The sequence below is a fragment of the Balaenoptera ricei genome, chromosome 18, assembly GCF_028023285.1.
Source record: "Balaenoptera ricei isolate mBalRic1 chromosome 18, mBalRic1.hap2, whole genome shotgun sequence".
NCBI classification, from domain to species: Eukaryota; Metazoa; Chordata; class Mammalia; order Artiodactyla; family Balaenopteridae; genus Balaenoptera; species Balaenoptera ricei.
Window position 1 is genome coordinate 19336156 of NC_082656.1, and position 17992 is coordinate 19354147.

Here is a 17992-nt window from a genome sequence, read left to right on the forward strand (position 1 = left end):
TATTGCAAACAATTTTGTATATGCACTAGAGCTCATCTAGGCCAGTGTTTTCTAAACTACAAGACATGACTTATTAATGATATTGAAATTATCTTAGTGGGCTGAAACCAACATTGAAAAAATGAAATAGAAAAGGACAAAATAGGGTAGGGTAGAACAGAATAATGTAAAGTAGAAAAAAATAGGAAAGAGGATATCCCTTAGCATCTCATATAGGAAGGGTAAGAATTATTTTTTGAAACTCTTGTTTCAGGTACATATATGTATCAAAAAAGATTGAAAGACACTGCTCTGGCCTAAATATTGTTGAGTTGCTCTAAAAGTGATTGTACCAGTCTACATTCCTTCTAGCTATATGAGTGTGCCTTTTGATTTTCATCCTCACAAACACTATGTATTATCCCCTTTAATTTTGCTGATCTGATTGGTGAGATCTATCTGATCGTGATTACATTTCCATGATAAATTCCATGGATATGTTTGTTAATTTCTTCTGTGAATTGCCTGTGTATCCTTTGTCCATTTCTAAATTGGATTGTCTTTTTTGTTCTAATTTTTAGGTGTTCTTTATATATTATGGATGCTAATTAGGTATCAGTTATATATGCTGAAAATATCTTCTCCCATTCTGTGGCATGTTTTTCCCTTTGTTCATGTTGTCTTTTATTTTGCCAAAGTTTTCATCTTTAATGTAGTAAAATTTACCAGTCTTTCCTTTGTGGTTTATGCTTGTGTGTCTCATTTAAGAAATCTTTCCCTGCCCTGAGGTCATAAAGATGTTTTCTATACTTTCTTCCAAAAATTTGAAAATTTTGCGTTTTTCCCTTTCCATATGGTTTCCCTTGCATTTTTTTATGTTGAAATACTATAGATTAAACGTTGTGGTTTTTTTGTAAGTTTCAGCGTCCAAGTTGTCGAAGCCCTTTCCCAAAACTTATAAACTATAATATCTGAAAGTTATATTTTATAATATTAATTCTTTTTATAATTGAGCACCGCTGCTGCTGACTTTCTAACAGTAAATAGAGCTGATACAATTTTTTAACTGTATTTTTCTCAGATAAATACTGGCTTGTTAAAGTTTCAAGGTGGTATATTCTTTTCCTTTTCTTTTGTTCTCTAATAGAATTTATTTATGTATTTCCATTTTCAGTCACATTAACCTTACCCTAGATGACAACTTCACAAGGATCTAGAAGGAACAGGGTTAAAGATGACTGAATACTGGGCTCCAGAAATTTAGAAACAATCAGGTACAAACATTTTTGGCGGGAATGTTCCCAAACAGTCAGTTGGGAAAACTTAAAATATCCCTGCATTACAGCGGAGGGTCCACAGCAAGGACTTTGGAATTAGTCCTGGCTCTGACCCTGACTGACTGGTGACTGTTAGTCAAAGTATTGAAATATGTCCATTAAACAGAGGCAATGATTATACCGGTTTCTTTCGGCTATTGTAAAGATTAAATGAGATAATATAAGGCACTTAGTGCTTGGCACAGGGTAACTGTTTATTTTAACTGTTATTATTGTCGCTGTTGTTTAGAATTCATGTTTATCACATCATGGATGTGGTATTCTATATGCGTATTATGGATTTTTAAGAAGTATATGTTGATATATTACTATAACATTGCTATAATAACAGCCTGGTGATATCACATAGATAACAGGATGAGATAACTATAATCCTCACATATATTCTGCAAACTGTATTCTTCAAGTAGTGCAAATTGAGTATATTATTTATTTCTGAGTATATTATTTATTATTCCTTATATGCTGAGAGACCTTTTACAGCTGAAGAAAACAGAATTTTACCCGTATCCTCAAGTGAATATAAATCATCGATAAGGAACACTGTTAAGACTTAGCCTTGTTTTGGTTATTGTTTTTATCTATTGCAAGGCTCTAACTGCTTGTAGGTAGTGTTAGATAAAATGTTCTCATGTTAGGCACTTGAAATATGGGTTGTATTTGAGTAAATAGAAGCCAACCTAATGAATCAGAATATCAACACTATTAAACATGATTTCATTAAATTGCTTCTGAGGGGAGAGAATATTTATTCATATTTATTTTTAGTGATAACTGTGTAATGAGTTAACCACAGTCCAGACATACTGCCTATTATCTGATAGGGCTGCTTCTGTTGTTACTTGTATGTGGTAGAAGGTAGTCATTGTGGAGCTGGTTTATTAAGGCAAGCACATTCAGTGCTATAGCTACATACTTGATGGCTGTTGTTTCAGATTTTTTGTTAAGGCAACAAGTCACATTTGTTCATTCATTCTTTCATCCTTTTATCCTTTTCATTCATTACCCCCCTCCCTCCCCCTTAGCAAATCATACACTCTTCAGTAGAGCTGAGAATTAATAAGTCTACTCTTCACAGTGATTTGGAACTTTCCAATCCCAGGGGAAATTTGACCAAGGTCTAAAATTTATTTTTTCTTATCTATAGGAAGTCAACTCTGAAATGAAAATTTTCTACTCATTCCCTAATAGATTTAAGAATATAGGTTTATCCTGGGATGATTTTTCCACACCTCAGCAGGAGGATTCTCATAGGAGAACAACAGTTAAAACATCTTTTGGGTTTTACAGCTGTTAACTCCCATGCCCCAAACTTAATTCCCTTATTTTCCCTTCACCATATTTGAGCTTAGCTTATTTTCTCTGTTAATTAGAAGTAAAGTAACTTTAACCTGCCCAGTTTCACTTGACATGTGGGATATTGATTTTACCACATACTTTTTCCCCAAGGACTGCACAGGACCATGGAAGACCATATGGAAGAAGAACTTTTCCTTCTCTATGGAAAAAGTGGCAAGGTTAGAAAAATCATGCTCTTGGAGCATGTATTTTCTGTCACATAAAACATACTTCATCAAACCTCTGTTGGTCATCCAGTAGGAAGATCAATGAGATAGTGTCTGTCTTTGAAGGGCTCTCAGTATAGTGACTAAGATGCTGGCCGATCACTGCTATGGGTGTAGAGAACGCCAGAGGGACCAGCACGGGACTCTGGGGATCGTCTGGGGAGTAGAGAAAGGGTTCCCAGAGGCGGTGACGTCTGAGCTGGATGAGGAGCCACACCACCCCTACTTTCACAGAAAATGCTGTCCTGCAAAAGGGTCTGAGTTGAACAATGTTTGCTCCACTGCCAGAGATTTTTAAAAAATTGCAAAATACTTAATCTTAGATGGCATGTTCTTAATTCATCGCAGATATTCTTTATTTCGTTTCCATCACATCTGAATATTACAGTCAGCCAGCTTAGGTCCGGTCAGCGTCCAATTGATGTTAAAAGTTTCACATCTTTCAGCATGCACATCGATCTCTTATCTTCTGTTGATTTTATTAAATTTACAAAATATCTGCTCTTCACTGTTGACAGCTTCATATTAACTGCCACCATTAACTTTCATTTTTCTGTTTTCCACTTTTTAAAAAATAAAATATGGTCAAAATCCAGTAAAAGATGAAAATCATCATCACAGCCAGCGTCGTGTACAAAAACAGCACAGCTTCTGAACCTGAACCATAGTATTGCCGCGTGCTGACTTGAAGTGCTCATTTGTGAGCTCCTGTAGGAAAGTAGCTTACAAAAGCAATGTATAGAACCTGAAAGGCTTATAGAATGTTCATAGAAATTTTCATTATTTTTTTCTGGGAACAGATTTTGTAAAATAAAAGACTCATGGAATTAGCAAAGAAATTACTGTATTATATGGTGTTATGCTGCCAGGAAATTCTCAAAATGTGAGGTGTTGGCTATTGTTCTTTAAGAATTTTTTTTTTTTTTGCTAGGCGTGCCCAACATGTGATTTTAATTCTGTTTTTATATGCGGTATTTTAAATTGAATTGTGACAACTTAATAGTTGTCCATAGTTAAATGAAGTATCATAATCCACTTGGTTCTTCATACGGATGGAGAAGCAGAGTTAATACAGGGAGCACACACTCAAAGGAATGATACAATGCATTTTGGTCTCTAACTTTATGGAGATGTATTTCCTTAATTATGTTTTCCTTGAGCTAATATTAAAATTTTACTGCTTTGCATTTCCCAAACAGATGCCAGTGAAAGATGAGAGAGGTGGCTTGGATGTGAGCAAAGTAGCGAAGGTAAGCTGGCCTGGGGTTAATTCTCACCTATGCTGGTGACAGGTGCAGGAAGGAGGCTCCAAGCTAGGATGCAAATTCCGGGGACACGATCTTGATGACGTATGTTGCCAAGCTCTCGCTCCCTGGTAGTGCTTTTTTCCCCTACAGTTTTTTTATTGCCCACCCTTGGCTCCTACTCAGCCAGTCCCTTACTTAATAGTTGGGCCCAGAGATAGTTGGGTGCCTTCTGCGGAGACGCCTGCTTTCATGCAGGCTGGCTGTGGTGTGATTGAGGCTCCTAAAGTGTGTGCATCCTTATGTCATGTACACTCTTACTATATGCAATGTATATATATACAGAGTATACATATATGCTATATATGTACATATGTATACAGTATATACAATGTGTATAACTATACATGCTCAAGATTATGGCAGACAGAAGAATGTATTTTTCTTCTGTGAGAGAAGATACTCAATTCCTGGAGACTGATATTAAATATTTACTTCAAAAAAGTATAAACATGTGCATTTCATAAATGAAGTCATTGGTTCCCTATGAAGAAGTTTCCCTGCAGACTTAGAAACATGAATTTTTGAAGTAAAAATCTCTACCTTCTGGCAGAGATTTAAAAAGCAATGTATCCACACCTGTTGTATTTAGGTTATATTGTAATTATTTGTTTTCTATTAAATTGTGAGCTCCATGAAGGAAGACAACCCACGGTGGGCATTACTGCCCTGTTCATGAAGGACTTCATGAGCACAACAGCCAAAGCCCTACAAATGCAAGCAAACACTAGGCCTGCCAGGAGTTAGCACTTTTTATGTGAACTTTTTACTTAGCAACAGATGATTTGTGGAAAGAAATCTGGCTTACCCACTGAGAAGCTGGTGATCTTGGAGTATTTCTCGGTGTCTCTGGCCCTCAGGTTCCTCATATGTAAAATGAGGATAGCAATGTGTATGTCCTACACTTGGGAAGATTAGAAATAATATGTAAGAACTCTTTTAACTAGCACGTTAGCACGTCTACATGAAAAGTTTGATGCCACATCCCAAACATTGTTCTTTCTGAAAATTATAGACTTAAATAGGAAAAAAATATTAAAATGAACACCTCACAGAAAATAAGATTCCTTCATAATATAAGGAGGTGGGTAATTTAAAGTAGAAGCTTAGACTAAAAGGTAACAACAAGATTCTGTCATTAGCCCCACAGTGGCCTTAGGTGCTGCTCAAAAGATAATAGAAGACATCATTCTCCAGACAGGGTCTTACAGTTTGGTGGTGTCATGGGGGGAAGTGGCCAGATTTGGCATTAGGGGAGCTTCCCCTGGTTCAGGCTATGCCACTCACTGAGGGTGATGCTGTTAGCAGTGACAAACTGCTTCCCCTCTGTGTTAGTTTCTTAGTATTAGTTTCTGCCCTAATGAAGTACCACAAACCAGGTGGTTTAAAACCACAGAAATCTATTCTCTGACAGTTCTGGAGGCCAGAAGTCTGAAATCAAGGTGTCAGCAGGGCCACGCTCTCTGAAGGCTTGAGGGAAGAAGCCTGCAGCTTCTTGCGGGCTCCCAGCATCCTTGGTGTTCCGGGACATATAGCTGCATCACTCCAGTCTCTGCCTCCATCTTCACTGTGTGTCTTCACATAGTTAGTTAACTTTACATGTCAGCTTGAGTGGGCCCCTGGTGCCCAGGTTAAACATCGTCTCTGGGTGTGTCTGTGAGGCTGGTTCCAGATGAGAATAGCACTGGAACTGGTGGACTCAGTAAATGGGTGGCTCTTCCTGGTGTGGGTGGGCATCATCCAATCTGTTGAGAACCTGAATGGAACAAAAGGCAGAGGAAGGAAGAATCCATCCCTTTTTTCCTGCTTCGTTGATTTACCTGGGACATCTCGTTTCATCCTCTGCCCTCAGACTGGGATTTACATCATTGTCTCCTCTGGTTCTCAGGCCTTTGGATTCGGATTGAATTATTCCACCAGCTTTCCTGGGTCTCCAGTTTACAAATGCAGACATAGGACTTCTGAGCCTCCTAATCTTGTGAGCCAAGTCCTATAAATGAATGAATGAATGAATGAATGGATAAATAAATAATTTTTTCCCCTGACTCCTAAGGTGGAAAGCACAAATATCCTTTCTAAAATAAGTAGCTAGGGGCTTCCCTGGTGGCGCAGTGGTTGAGAATCTGCCTGCCAATGCAGGGGACACGGGTTCGAGCCCTGGTCCGGGAAGATCCCACATGCCGCGGAGCCACTAGGCCCTTGAGCCACAACTACTGAGCCTGCGCGTCTGGAGCCTGTGCTCCGCAACAAGAGAGGCCGCGACAGTGAGAGGGCCCGCGCACCGTGATGAAGAGTGGCCCCCGCTCGCCGCAACTAGAGAAAGCCCTTGCACAGAAATGAAGACCCAACACAGCCATAAATAAATAAATAAATAAATAAATAATTTAAAAAAAATAAGTAGCTAGTCTGATCTGCTCTCTACTAGACATATATCTGGTAAGACTGATTTAATATCTGATGGGAAAGGTAGGGCGTAGAAAATCCTTTGCTCCCTTAAATTAAGCTAGAGTTTGGTGATTATTGAGGGAAATGGCTAGACATGCCATTTGATAGGCATGTTGGCTATTTATGCATTTTATTATAATCTTAAAAATTTTTGGAAGTTGAAAAGTATGTAAGTAAAAATGTTTCCAGTGTAGCAAATAAGTAAAAGCTCTCTTTAAAACAACTTTATTGGGACTTCCCTGGTGGTGCAGTGGTTAAGAATCTGCCTGCCAATGCAGGGGACACAGGTTCGATCCTGGGTCCAGGAAGATCCCACATGCTGTGGAGCAACTAAGCCTATGTGCCACAACTACTGAGCCTGCACTCTAGAGCCCGTGAGCCACAACTACGGAGCCTGCGTGCCACAACTACTGAAGCCCACGTGCATAGAGCCCGTGCTCTGCAACAAGAGAAGCCAGCGCAATAAGAAGCCCACGCACCGCAACGAAGGGTAGCCCCTGCTTGCTGTGCACAGCAACGAAGACCCAATGCAGCCATAAAAAATAAATAAATAAAAACAGCTTTATCATGTCCACGTTGAATGCTCTTATGGGAGTGCAGATGTTCATGATCTTAATGCATCCTGTTGTGGATTTGATTGTATCCCCCCCAAATTCATATGTTGAAATCCTAACCCCCAAAGGTGATGGTATTAGAAGGTGGGGCCTTCAAGAATTGTTTAAGTCCTGAGGGGAGAAACCTCATGAATGGGATTAGTGCTTTATAAAAGGGGCTCCAGAGAGACCCTGAGCCCTTTGCAGCACGAGAGGACACAGTGAGAAGACTCCGGCTCTGAACCAGGAAGGGCACCTTCATCAGAACATGATCATGCTGGCACCTTGATCTCGGACTTCCCAACCTCCAGAACTATAAAAAATAAATTTTTGTTGTTTATAATCCACCCAGTCTGTGGTGTTTTGGTTTAGCAAATTGACTAAGATACCCCATTATTTTCGAAGGTGACCTTTTTTGGAAATGGGGTCACTGCAGATGTAAATCGTTTAGTTAAGATGAGGTCATGAGGGTGACCTAATCCAGCATGACTGGGATCCTTATAAAAAAGGGGAAATTTAGACACAGAGACAGACGCATGTGAGGGAAGATGATGTGAGAGACACAGGGAGAATTTGGCCGTCTGCAAGCCGAGGGGAGAGGCCTGACAGATCTTCCCCTTACAACCCTTAGGAGGAACCAGACCAGGTGATACCTTGACTCTGAACTTCTAGCCTCCAGAACTGTGAGAAGATAAAGTTCTGTTGTTTAAGCCACTCAATTTGTGGTACTTTGTTACAGCAGTCGTAGCAAATGAATACATGTACTTTGTGGGTGTTTTTGTCCTACCAATCCCCAAATCTGAGTGGGGGGATGAGGGAACCCACCAGTTGCTCAAACTGAATGGTCAGAACTGACCCGTGAAGGTTTCAACCTTCTGGGACTTTTTCCTTGGTGTCACCTTTGGCATTGTTCTTTCCCAAGGACTTGTTTTGCTAAGACTTAGGCAGCAGATGAAACAGCAGTCTTCTCACTTTTTTCCTGCTTTCACAAGCAGCTTAGTTTCCAGAGCTACATTTAAGACATAACAGACACTGAAAGTGCTTGCCAGACATTCACCTCCCCAAAGTTCAGCCTTGGATGATTCCTGTGTCCTTGAGGAAAATTAATAGGTGAGATCTGATTCCATCCAGGACCTCTGGCTCTTGGTTGCAGTGAGAGTGGTCCTGAAGCAGTCAAGCTTGTAAAGGCAGTTCCCAAAATAGATAGGGTTTGTTCCTCCTCAAACCAATGCTAACTCTTCTACAGAAATGAAGGGGGCAAAGAAAATGTATTTTTTATTATTAGTCAATATATATATATATTTATTTTATTTACTTTTTTTTTTTAAATTCTTTTTCAGCCAGTACAGGCTACTCTGTCATCTTTGAAGATGTTAGATGTGGGAAAGTGGCCAATTTTCTCCCTTTGTTCTGAGGAAGAACTGCAGTTAGTTCGTCAGGCCTGTGTCTTTGGCAGCGCTGGCAATGAAGTTTTATATACTACAGTAAATGATGAGGTAACGTTGAAGAAAAAATTATATTTTCAGTAACGGATTTGCTGAATTGAAGATCTTGGGGGAACTAAGGAGTTAAGGAAGGAATTAAGGTAAAAAAAAAATGCACGGAGAGTGGATTCTTACTTATTAAATAATGAAGCAGTTTTCCTAGGGGAACTGTGCCTGTTTGAATGTACAGGTTTGTCAGAAATAGAACTGCTTGAACTAACTTTGGTTTTTCCCACAGATTTTTGTGCTTGGCACAAACTGCTGTGGCTGTTTGGGATTAGGTGATGTCCAGAGCACCATTGAACCTCGGAGACTGGAGTCTTTAAGTGGCAAAAAAATTGCCTGCCTCAGCTATGGGAGTGGTCCACATGTTGTCCTTGCAACAGCAGGTAACCTAGGAACACAGGGTGGAATTTTAGCCGTTGCTTTCTTTGTGGAGAAACAAGACTAGGACCACCCCTTACACTGAGAACATACTTTTTGATTGGCTTTCTGACTCTGCCCTGGGAACTTGACTGTGCTTTGGACAATATGAAATATCAATATCAATATCAAAGTAAGATAATGTAGCAGATGGAATCTAGCAGTCGTTGGCACTTTGGGTGTAAGAATGACAGTGCGATAAGCCCAGTAAACTCCTTTTGTTTATATGTGTAATTATTTTGCATTAGAATGCTGAACTCACTCAGGACTTTTTGAACTTGAGATTCTTGATCTATGAACAGAGCGATGAAAGCTAGATTCCAAGATCCCCTCTAACTCTTGGCGTTCTGTGATCCTGACTTTAAACAGTGACTGATGGCTCTAGTTGGTATTAGTAGTATAAGGAATTATATATTCTCATGGCTATTTCATGCATTCAGACTGATAAGACAACATAATTAAAACATACCTTAGAGTTTCCCTCAAGCTGGGTATTCATTTTATTAGTGTTCTTTAAATGGAAAATAAATTTTATAAATACTCTCGTATATTTATTTCACATTTTAAAAATAAGTTTTAGGGATTTTTGGTTGCCAGTAGTAGCAGGCTGGATTATTCACACCATTTCTGCACTGAAAACAAATACAAATTCTAGATAAAATATTTTTAAAAATTTTCTAAAAGCATCAGAACACTGATAAGGCAGAAAGGAATTATTAGACCAAATATATTTAAGAGAAAGTATGAACTAAGAAGTTAGAGGGGACCTTGAAGCTAATTTTGCCTTAAAGCCATCTGCCTATGCACTTAAACAGTGTTGTGGTCTGATGTACTTATGAGGTGAAGGGGTCACAAGTCAAAGACCTCACATGTTAGGCTGGGACCACAAAGGGCTACACTCTTAGGGCAAGGATGAGTCATTTCTTTCATCTCTAAGGGACTCAACAGAAGAATTCCTTGGCTCTGAGCAAAGCAAGGAGAAAAAAAAGAAAGAAAACCTCTCCCTGAGGTGTTGTATCCATGGATTTGTATTCCAATTCACCTTAGATTGGATGGTCCAAGAAATCTCAAGCCTTGGATTTATTAAAGAGGTACCTTTAAAGTGCCTTAAGAACATGAGAGAACTTAATGCAAATTCTTTCTAGATGAAAGTACCTTCATTCTAGGCCTGAAGGAATATAATGCCATCAAAAAATAATTTTTCAATGGCAATTAGTAGCACATAGTCAAAGACAACCAGGTACAAGGAAACAAGGCACCCTGAATAAGAACCTGCAAAAAAGACAGCGAAAAAAACAACTACTAAATATCAGATATTAGAATTACCAGACACCACTTATAAGATGGCTGTAGTTACTATGTTTGAAAAAATAAAAAATGAGCTTGAGGATACCTGAAGAGGTCATAGAAGACTTGAAAGAGAACCAAATAAACAATATAATTATCAAAATGAAAAAATCAGTGGACAAGTTTTGCAGCAGTTTGAACACAGCAAGATAAAATTAATAAACTGGAAGATAGATCAGAAGAAATTATCTGGAATGTAGCACAAAGAGACAATATGGTAGAAAAATACAGATGAAAGGAGTATATACTGTATTATTCCATTTATGTTAAGTTCAAAACCAAGAAAGACTAAATCCTGTTATCCAGGATATCCAGGATGTATATGTGGGGGTCTTTTGGGGTGATCATAAGATTATATTTCTTGACTTGAGTGGTAGTACATGGATGTGTACTTTGTAATTATTTATAAAACTGTGTATATATTTTAAGAACTTTTCTGAATATGTATTATACTGCACAATAAGTAATATAACAAAGATTCAAAAAGTTAACTTGGAGATCATTTTATAGATAAGGAAATTAAGGTTCAGAGAAGTTAAATGACCTTACAGTCTTTTGAATTTCAATCTTTTTTTTTTTTTTCCCTCTTACTCTTAGCAGCCTTTTCTCTGTTGTTTATTAAAAACCTATCTTCCAGCTATTATAACTGCATCCATTTGAATTTCGTCTTGTTGCTTTGAGGTAGAATGTAGTTAAACTTTCCAAATGTATTCTTTTATAAAATGAGTTCTGTGGAATAGGGAAGTTGATTAGCTTTTGCATATGAAGTTTTAGTTTCCTTTTGTGGAAGTGTGTAATATATATATTTTCATATAAGAATAGACGTTTTGAAAGTTGGTTATGTTTCTTTTTCTTTTCAGAAGGAGAAGTCTTTACCTGGGGTCACAATGGTTACAGTCAGCTGGGCAATGGGACAACTAATCATGGTCTAGTGCCCTGTCATATCTCTACTAATTTGTCAAACAAACAAGTCATTGAAGTGGCCTGTGGGTCTTACCATTCTTTGGTGCTAACATCTGATGGAGAGGTGAGAATCGTCGGCATAAATCTCACTGATCATAAGATTTCAATAAGATTTTAATTTCAGTACGATTATATAGATTCCTGTAGCAGTCCTGGAAATATGATCATTTGATTAAAATAACCACCTACCTCAAATTCAGTCTTAACTCTTGTTAGCAGTTCATAGTCATGGTGTTTATATTATGAAGTATGCCTGTATGTAGTAAGGATTTCTATAACTGCAAAATTTAAAAGGATGTATTGTTACTTCTATGTTGCTATACTCAAGGGGGTTATTTGCAAAAAGAAAAATCCCAAAATGCTGGAAAATATGGCTGAAGCAAAGTAGATATAAATTTTATAAGGATTATATGCTATTTGATTATAATCATTGCTGTTTGTGTAGGTAAATGCCAGTAACCTAATTTTATAAAGTAATATGCGTTGGGACTTCCTGGGCGGTCCAGTGGTTAAGACTTTGCCTTCCAATGCAGGGGGTGCGGGTTTGATCCCTGGTCGGGGAGCTAAGATCCCACGTGCCTCGTGGCCAAAAAACCAAAACATAAAACAGAAGCAATATTGTAACAAATTCAATAAAGACTTTAAAAATGGTCCACATCAAAAAAATCTTAAAAGAAAAATAAAGTAATACATTTTGTAAGAATGCGTTCTATGAAAACCTCCCTGCCTGTGTTGTGAGCATTTATGGATATCAGGCATTTTGAGGGCAAAGATGAGGCACCGTAAGTGCCAATTGAGACACTTTATATATTAGTGTGTTTCATTTATTGATTTCTTCTTTCAAATAGGTATTTGCCTGGGGTTATAATAACTCCGGGCAGGTAGGGTCTGCATCAACAGCTAATCAGCCGATCCCTCGAAGAGTCACGGGCTGCTTACAGAATAAAGTAGTTGTGAACATAGCCTGTGGGCAGATGTGCTCCATGGCAGTGGTGAACACTGGGGAGGTAAGAAAGTTATTTCCTGTGTTGCTTAAAAAAGCCTGTCTACCTTCTCAGTGTCATACCGACATGGAATGCTTCTTTTCGTCTTTCGTGGGCATTGAGTCTCTCATCTTCTCTCAGGTCTATGTCTGGGGTTACAATGGAAACGGGCAGCTGGGACTCGGCAGCAGCGGTAACCAGCCAACCCCCTGTAGGGTAGCAGCTTTGCAAGGCATTCGTGTCCAGCGGGTACGTCCACTGTTGGTTCACGTGCTGCCTGTTTTTAAGGCTACGGGGGCAAAGATACCAATGTACTAAAAACTCAGTTATCTTAGCAGGATGAAAAGGTAAGCTGCTTGGCTTTCTTGACTGAAGTAAAGGTTAAAGCTCTTTTCCTGAATTTAGTTGTAGATGTTTATCAGAAAATTTATATTTCCAGTGCACTCTCATACATAGCTGTTGGGATGTAAATTTTTATCATCTTTTCCAAGGAAACTTTGGCAGTATGTATCAAGAGGCTTAAAAATATTCATACCCTTTGATCTGTAATTCTACTTAAATTTAGGGCATTATCCTAAGGAACCAAAGAGAAAGTGACTTGCAGAAGGTATAGTAAAGATATAGCAAAAAAAAAAAAGAAAAAAGAATTGATAACAAATAATAGTAGCACAATTTGTCTAATCAAACAGTAAGTTAATGGTTAAATAAATTAATATCAATACTAAATCTATATTAACAGAAATGATGCTTACAAAGGATTTTTAATGGTAGGGAAATAATGCTATATGCAATGTTAAGTAAAAAGAAAGATACAGGACTGCTTATACAGATATGATCATTTTTTTAAAAAGCTATCAGTGCATATCTCTATATTTATATATAAATAGAAAAAAATCCAGATCTTGAGATGACTTTCATAATTATATTTTCCTATATTTTTTTCACATTGAACATCTTTTACTTTTATAATAAAAGGAGAAAATAATTCTTAAAAAATAGAAGCGTCTATTTCTTATTCACTTCACACCACTTGATCTCTGTGAGCATAATGAATGCCGTATTAAAGGTGAATAAACTGCACTCTTGTCACTGAAGGACTCATGTTGCTCTCACTGCAGTTTACACCACACACGGGGCCTAAGCTAGATCTGGAGGGATGTTGGTTAACTTAATGCCTGCCTCTCTGGCAGACTGCCTCTTCCCTTTTTTCTTTTCTTTTTTTTTTTTTTTTTCATTTTTTGATTCTTAACGTATCTTGTGAAACATGTTTCTTTCTGTTTGTAGGCCTGAGTGGATTTGGTTTTTCTCTTTCCAGGTTGCCTGTGGCTATGCACACACATTAGTATTAACAGATGAAGGTCAAGTGTATGCTTGGGGTGCAAATTCTTATGGCCAGTTGGGCACTGGCAATAAAAGTAACCAGTCCTACCCTACTCCTGTTGCTGTGGAAAAGGACAGGTAATATATGCATTTTCAAAATAAGTTCCGTGTTCTTTCGTGATTAAACTAAACTTAGGCATTGTATAGAATTATGGGCAATTGACTGCTAGTATTAGAATATTCTCGAACAAGACCATTCATTCCTGTTTAAAATTAGCTTTAGAATTTTGGGGCAAGTTGATTGATGTTAAATATTTTGTTTTCACATACCCATATTTCATCTATACCTCCAATAGCTACTTTACACCAACTACAATGACTAATCCTCCAACAGCTTTTCCACATTATTCTTCTCGCTCAAAAAAGACCTTTTCCCCCCATTCTCATTGTTTCCTATTTCACATTCTTAAGAAGAAGTTGATAACATTGGAGGTCTATCTTCTATGGTTTAGGAAGATGAAAGTATCTCAGATGGGGGTATAAAGACATTCACGCAGCTACTTATAAAATTTGCCAGTTGAAAGGAATACGGCTGTTTCATTACTTCAACTCCCAGGCTATCACTGTGAAGCAGAGCAAAATGGTTAAAAAATTAAAACTGAGTGTGTGCACTTGTTTGCAAGGTTGTATTAAGTGAGTAGCATATCCAGAGTTTTCCCCCAGATTATCCTACTATTTTTCAAGGTCTCTTGAAATTTCTCAAACATGGATATATCACTGCCTTTTCACTCTTCATTTCTTGACACAGGAGCATGGAACAAGAACATTTTATTATCTGTTCCATTAAGCCAGGGTTGAAATCATTGTGGAAATTAATATTGCTGTTTTCATTTTCATTTTACATATTAATTTTTGCTATATCTGATTTTAAATAAATATATGGATAAATTATTTTGCATTTGTAGCAGTTCTTTTATATGTTTCTACTGGAATATTTAACAATGAAAATGAAGAACCAGATGGTCATTTTCAGCTCCCTTGATTTTCATTTGAGTATTGTGAACCTGGCTGCTTTTATTTAACCTATGTTAAATTGGTTAAAAAACCTTTTTTTCCCCCATATCTTACAGTAAGACCCTAGACTCCTTAAGAATTGGGGAAGAGGAAAGATAGTGAAGGTCACGAGCTGGCAGGCACACAGGAGATGCAAGCAGCTGTGTTACTTTCATTTCTCTTAAAGGTGGTTCAGAGCCGCTCAGTAAAAAGAGAAGAGACAGTCTTGAGGCTCTGAACAATCACAAAAATGCCTCCGGCTAGCAAATCCAGTCAGTGGGGACTTGTAGTACTTAGACAAAATAGCGAAGAAGTGTTAAAGGATCCGAGGTAACATGGGTATAAAAACAGACTATCTGTATGGCACTTTACCATTTTTCTCGTGCTGCCACATTTAACATAAACTTGAACTCCTCTGTCTGGACTCACAGAGCCCGCTGCCATCTGCCCACCAGCGACGCGCCCCACCTTGCGCCGCTGGTCCTGACAGTACGAGAGTGAGTGCCAGGTCTTCTGACTGTGGTCACGCTGGGACAGACAGACTGTAGGGCGGCTCAGTGGGAAAGAGCGAAAGAGGCAGAGAAGCAGGGCACGGAAGTTACGTGAGTGTCAGGGCACGTGGCACTGGAGAGTTATCTATTGCTTTCTGTCTTTTTAAAAAACTTCATAACTCAAAACATTTTTTTGAATTATATATGTAAAAAAAAGTAGAAATAGCTAAATACTTGCACACTTGGTCTTGTCCACGTAAACATGATTTTGGCTACGGATATCAGGGATGAGTTTTGAATGAGACGGTCCTGCTTTTCTCAGTTTTCCGAGCTTGAGCTTCAGGTGGTGATTGCCGAGCTTGCAGGCTCTCCGTTGCACAAATATTGCGAGGGAGGAACCTATAGGTTTGCTGGGACTTGTTCGGCACCTTCCCGCCCTTTTCAATGACTGAAACTTTGCAGATACGTTATGACTTATCTCTCAGGAACTCCTGACTCTTGGGGCCCATCACGGGGAGCCTTGGCTAATTAGAACAAACAGGATTGAACTTGGGGCGGGGTGGGTCGTCAGCTCTTGGTTACGTGTTCACAGAAGCGGAAAGGGGAAATCTGTCTACGTGGGATTATTTGCTCAAACAACAACCCAAGAAAAACCTGATTAAGTCTGTTTATGGTGAGGAATGCTAACACTTTATGTCACTGTTTATGTTCACATAGAAGTGATTTTAATAATTAAAATGATTCTCTTCTCTAACCCAGTCATTCCCAATCTTTCTGAATTTTCAGGACTTTGATTTACCAGCATGTCTTTAAAGTTCCCTAAAAACACAGTTTAAGTTAGATTGATCTAAAACTAACTTTGCCTTGAATTTTTGTGAATTTTGTGACTTCTTGAGGTCATTAATCATGTGTTGGCCTCTTACAGAACCAGGATTGGGAAACAGTGCTCTGGATCTTTTTATAATCATGATTTCTTCTCCATTATTCTCCTCCCTCACAAATTACCTTTTTTCTTTCCTCGTTGTTTTCTGTTTTGCCTTCTGTCTCACTCTCTGCTGTTTCATTTCTAGTACTTCTCAGACATTAAGCTGTGCCATTGTTGCGGATCATTCCGTTGAGGCGACACCAAACCTATTTATTATGAACATATAGTAATTTTTTTCCATTAAGAATGGCTACAAAATAAAGTGCGAAATATGCCAGACATCCTGACAGTAAAGGTTAGCGCAGTTTATAGTCATTGTCTATTGCATGTATGACTGGAAAATCTGAACTTCCACATTTGCTTCTTGGTATGAATCACATGTAAGGACCGATGACATCAGGCAAAGGCAGGGCGCCTTGGCTGATGGTCGAGTCCCAAGCTGAGACCTGAAGGTTCCCTCTAAACCTTCTCCATTCTCGTTGCTGTAGCAGCTGCTGCAGTCAGCCAAGCCTCAGCCCCACCCCTGACTTCCCGAGTGGCACTGGGTGTTCCAGGTAAATGCCCCAAGGCCATGCTCAGGGAGGGCCAGCTTTCCCAGCTTTTCTGCATCCTTAACCCCTGTGCTGTGGAAGCAGTGTCTCACCTCCTCTAATGAATGGCAAAGGCCGTTCCCCTCTCCTGGAGGCTAATGGTAAACATTTCAGAAGTGAATGTAGGAATGAAGTTGTTTTGATTTCCTGATGTTGGGTAGTTTAGCATAGAAGGACACGATTGTGTTCCAATCAGTTACATTTTTCATAGAACGTTATCAGGGAAAAGAGAGGCTGTCATTGTAAGTGGTCTCCCAAAGTGCTAAAGGACATTCCTGACCAAGGGCTTTGTGCATAATGACATTAAGGGGCAGTGAGTACATCTGTTGATTGGAACAGAGAGTGTGTGGGCAAAGGTGATTTGAGAGAGTGCTGGACATAGATGGAAGGCAAATTATGGAAGGCCTTAAGGTCATGTGTCTGGATTTTTGTCTTATGGGAAGTCAACGAAGGTTTGAAAGTAGTGATGAGAATGGTGTTTCAAGAGGATCGTTAACCTGCCAGCATTGTGCGATTTAGGTCGGGAGAGAAAGTCTGAGGCAGGGAGCCCTAAGAGTTGCGTTGGTCTGGGTATGGGTGTCCTTGATGAGGGTGTGGCAAATGGGAGGCACTACAAAGAAAGAATTGCTGTTATTTGTCAAGCGGATGTTCTGAACAAAGAGATACATGAGGAGGGAGAAGTCAAAGATGACCCTGAAGTTCTGAGCCTAAGTCACTGGGGAATGCTGGTACCATTGCCCGAGACAGAATCAAGATGGTACTTCACTTGGGGAAATAGTTTTTTTTCTTTAAATCTGTATGGTGGCTTAGTCTGAGAGAAAATAATTATTTTCAACTCAACAAAACAGTGGTTTCCACTAGGAAGTGTTCTGAGAACTACCTGCCTGTCAATCATGAACTTACTGAAATAGGGTCTAACATGTGGTTGATCCCAGAAAACTGCTCTCTTGGGTTCCAGATGATATAGTCCAGTGAGTCAGAACCACTGCACTTACTGTTTGCAGTGCGAGTTGAGGTGACCCACAGCATGCTTCATTTAACCCTAAAATTGGTAAAGTTTTGATGAAAATATTTATTGACCCTGGGTCAAGATGGCCCAAATCTTTCTGATCTGCTTTAGTAAGTAATGTTTTAAGAAAACAATTACATCACTGTTTTCTTTTTCTTTTTTCTTTTTTTTTTTTGGTCTT

The 17992-nt window shown here is 38.8% G+C and overlaps 1 protein-coding gene across 7 annotated transcripts in view; it reads left to right on the forward strand.

The window, feature by feature from the left end:
• Nucleotides 1–17992, forward strand: part of RCBTB2 (RCC1 and BTB domain containing protein 2) — a 37216-nt gene that overhangs the window by 7185 nt on the left and 12039 nt on the right. For 3 of the 7 annotated variants that reach the window (XM_059902504.1, XM_059902498.1, XM_059902499.1), the window contains exons 2-10: nucleotides 1154–1253; nucleotides 2766–2833; nucleotides 4081–4131; nucleotides 8564–8719; nucleotides 8946–9096; nucleotides 11338–11504; nucleotides 12289–12447; nucleotides 12565–12672; nucleotides 13739–13881. In XM_059902504.1, coding sequence (XP_059758487.1) covers nucleotides 2780–2833; nucleotides 4081–4131; nucleotides 8564–8719; nucleotides 8946–9096; nucleotides 11338–11504; nucleotides 12289–12447; nucleotides 12565–12672; nucleotides 13739–13881 — 989 coding nt within the window. In that variant the 5' untranslated portion in view covers nucleotides 1154–1253; nucleotides 2766–2779. The remainder of the gene's footprint in view (nucleotides 1–1153; nucleotides 1254–2765; nucleotides 2834–4080; nucleotides 4132–8563; nucleotides 8720–8945; nucleotides 9097–11337; nucleotides 11505–12288; nucleotides 12448–12564; nucleotides 12673–13738; nucleotides 13882–17992) is intronic. The other 4 variants (XM_059902501.1, XM_059902502.1, XM_059902503.1 and 1 more) reach the window with 3 other exon arrangements.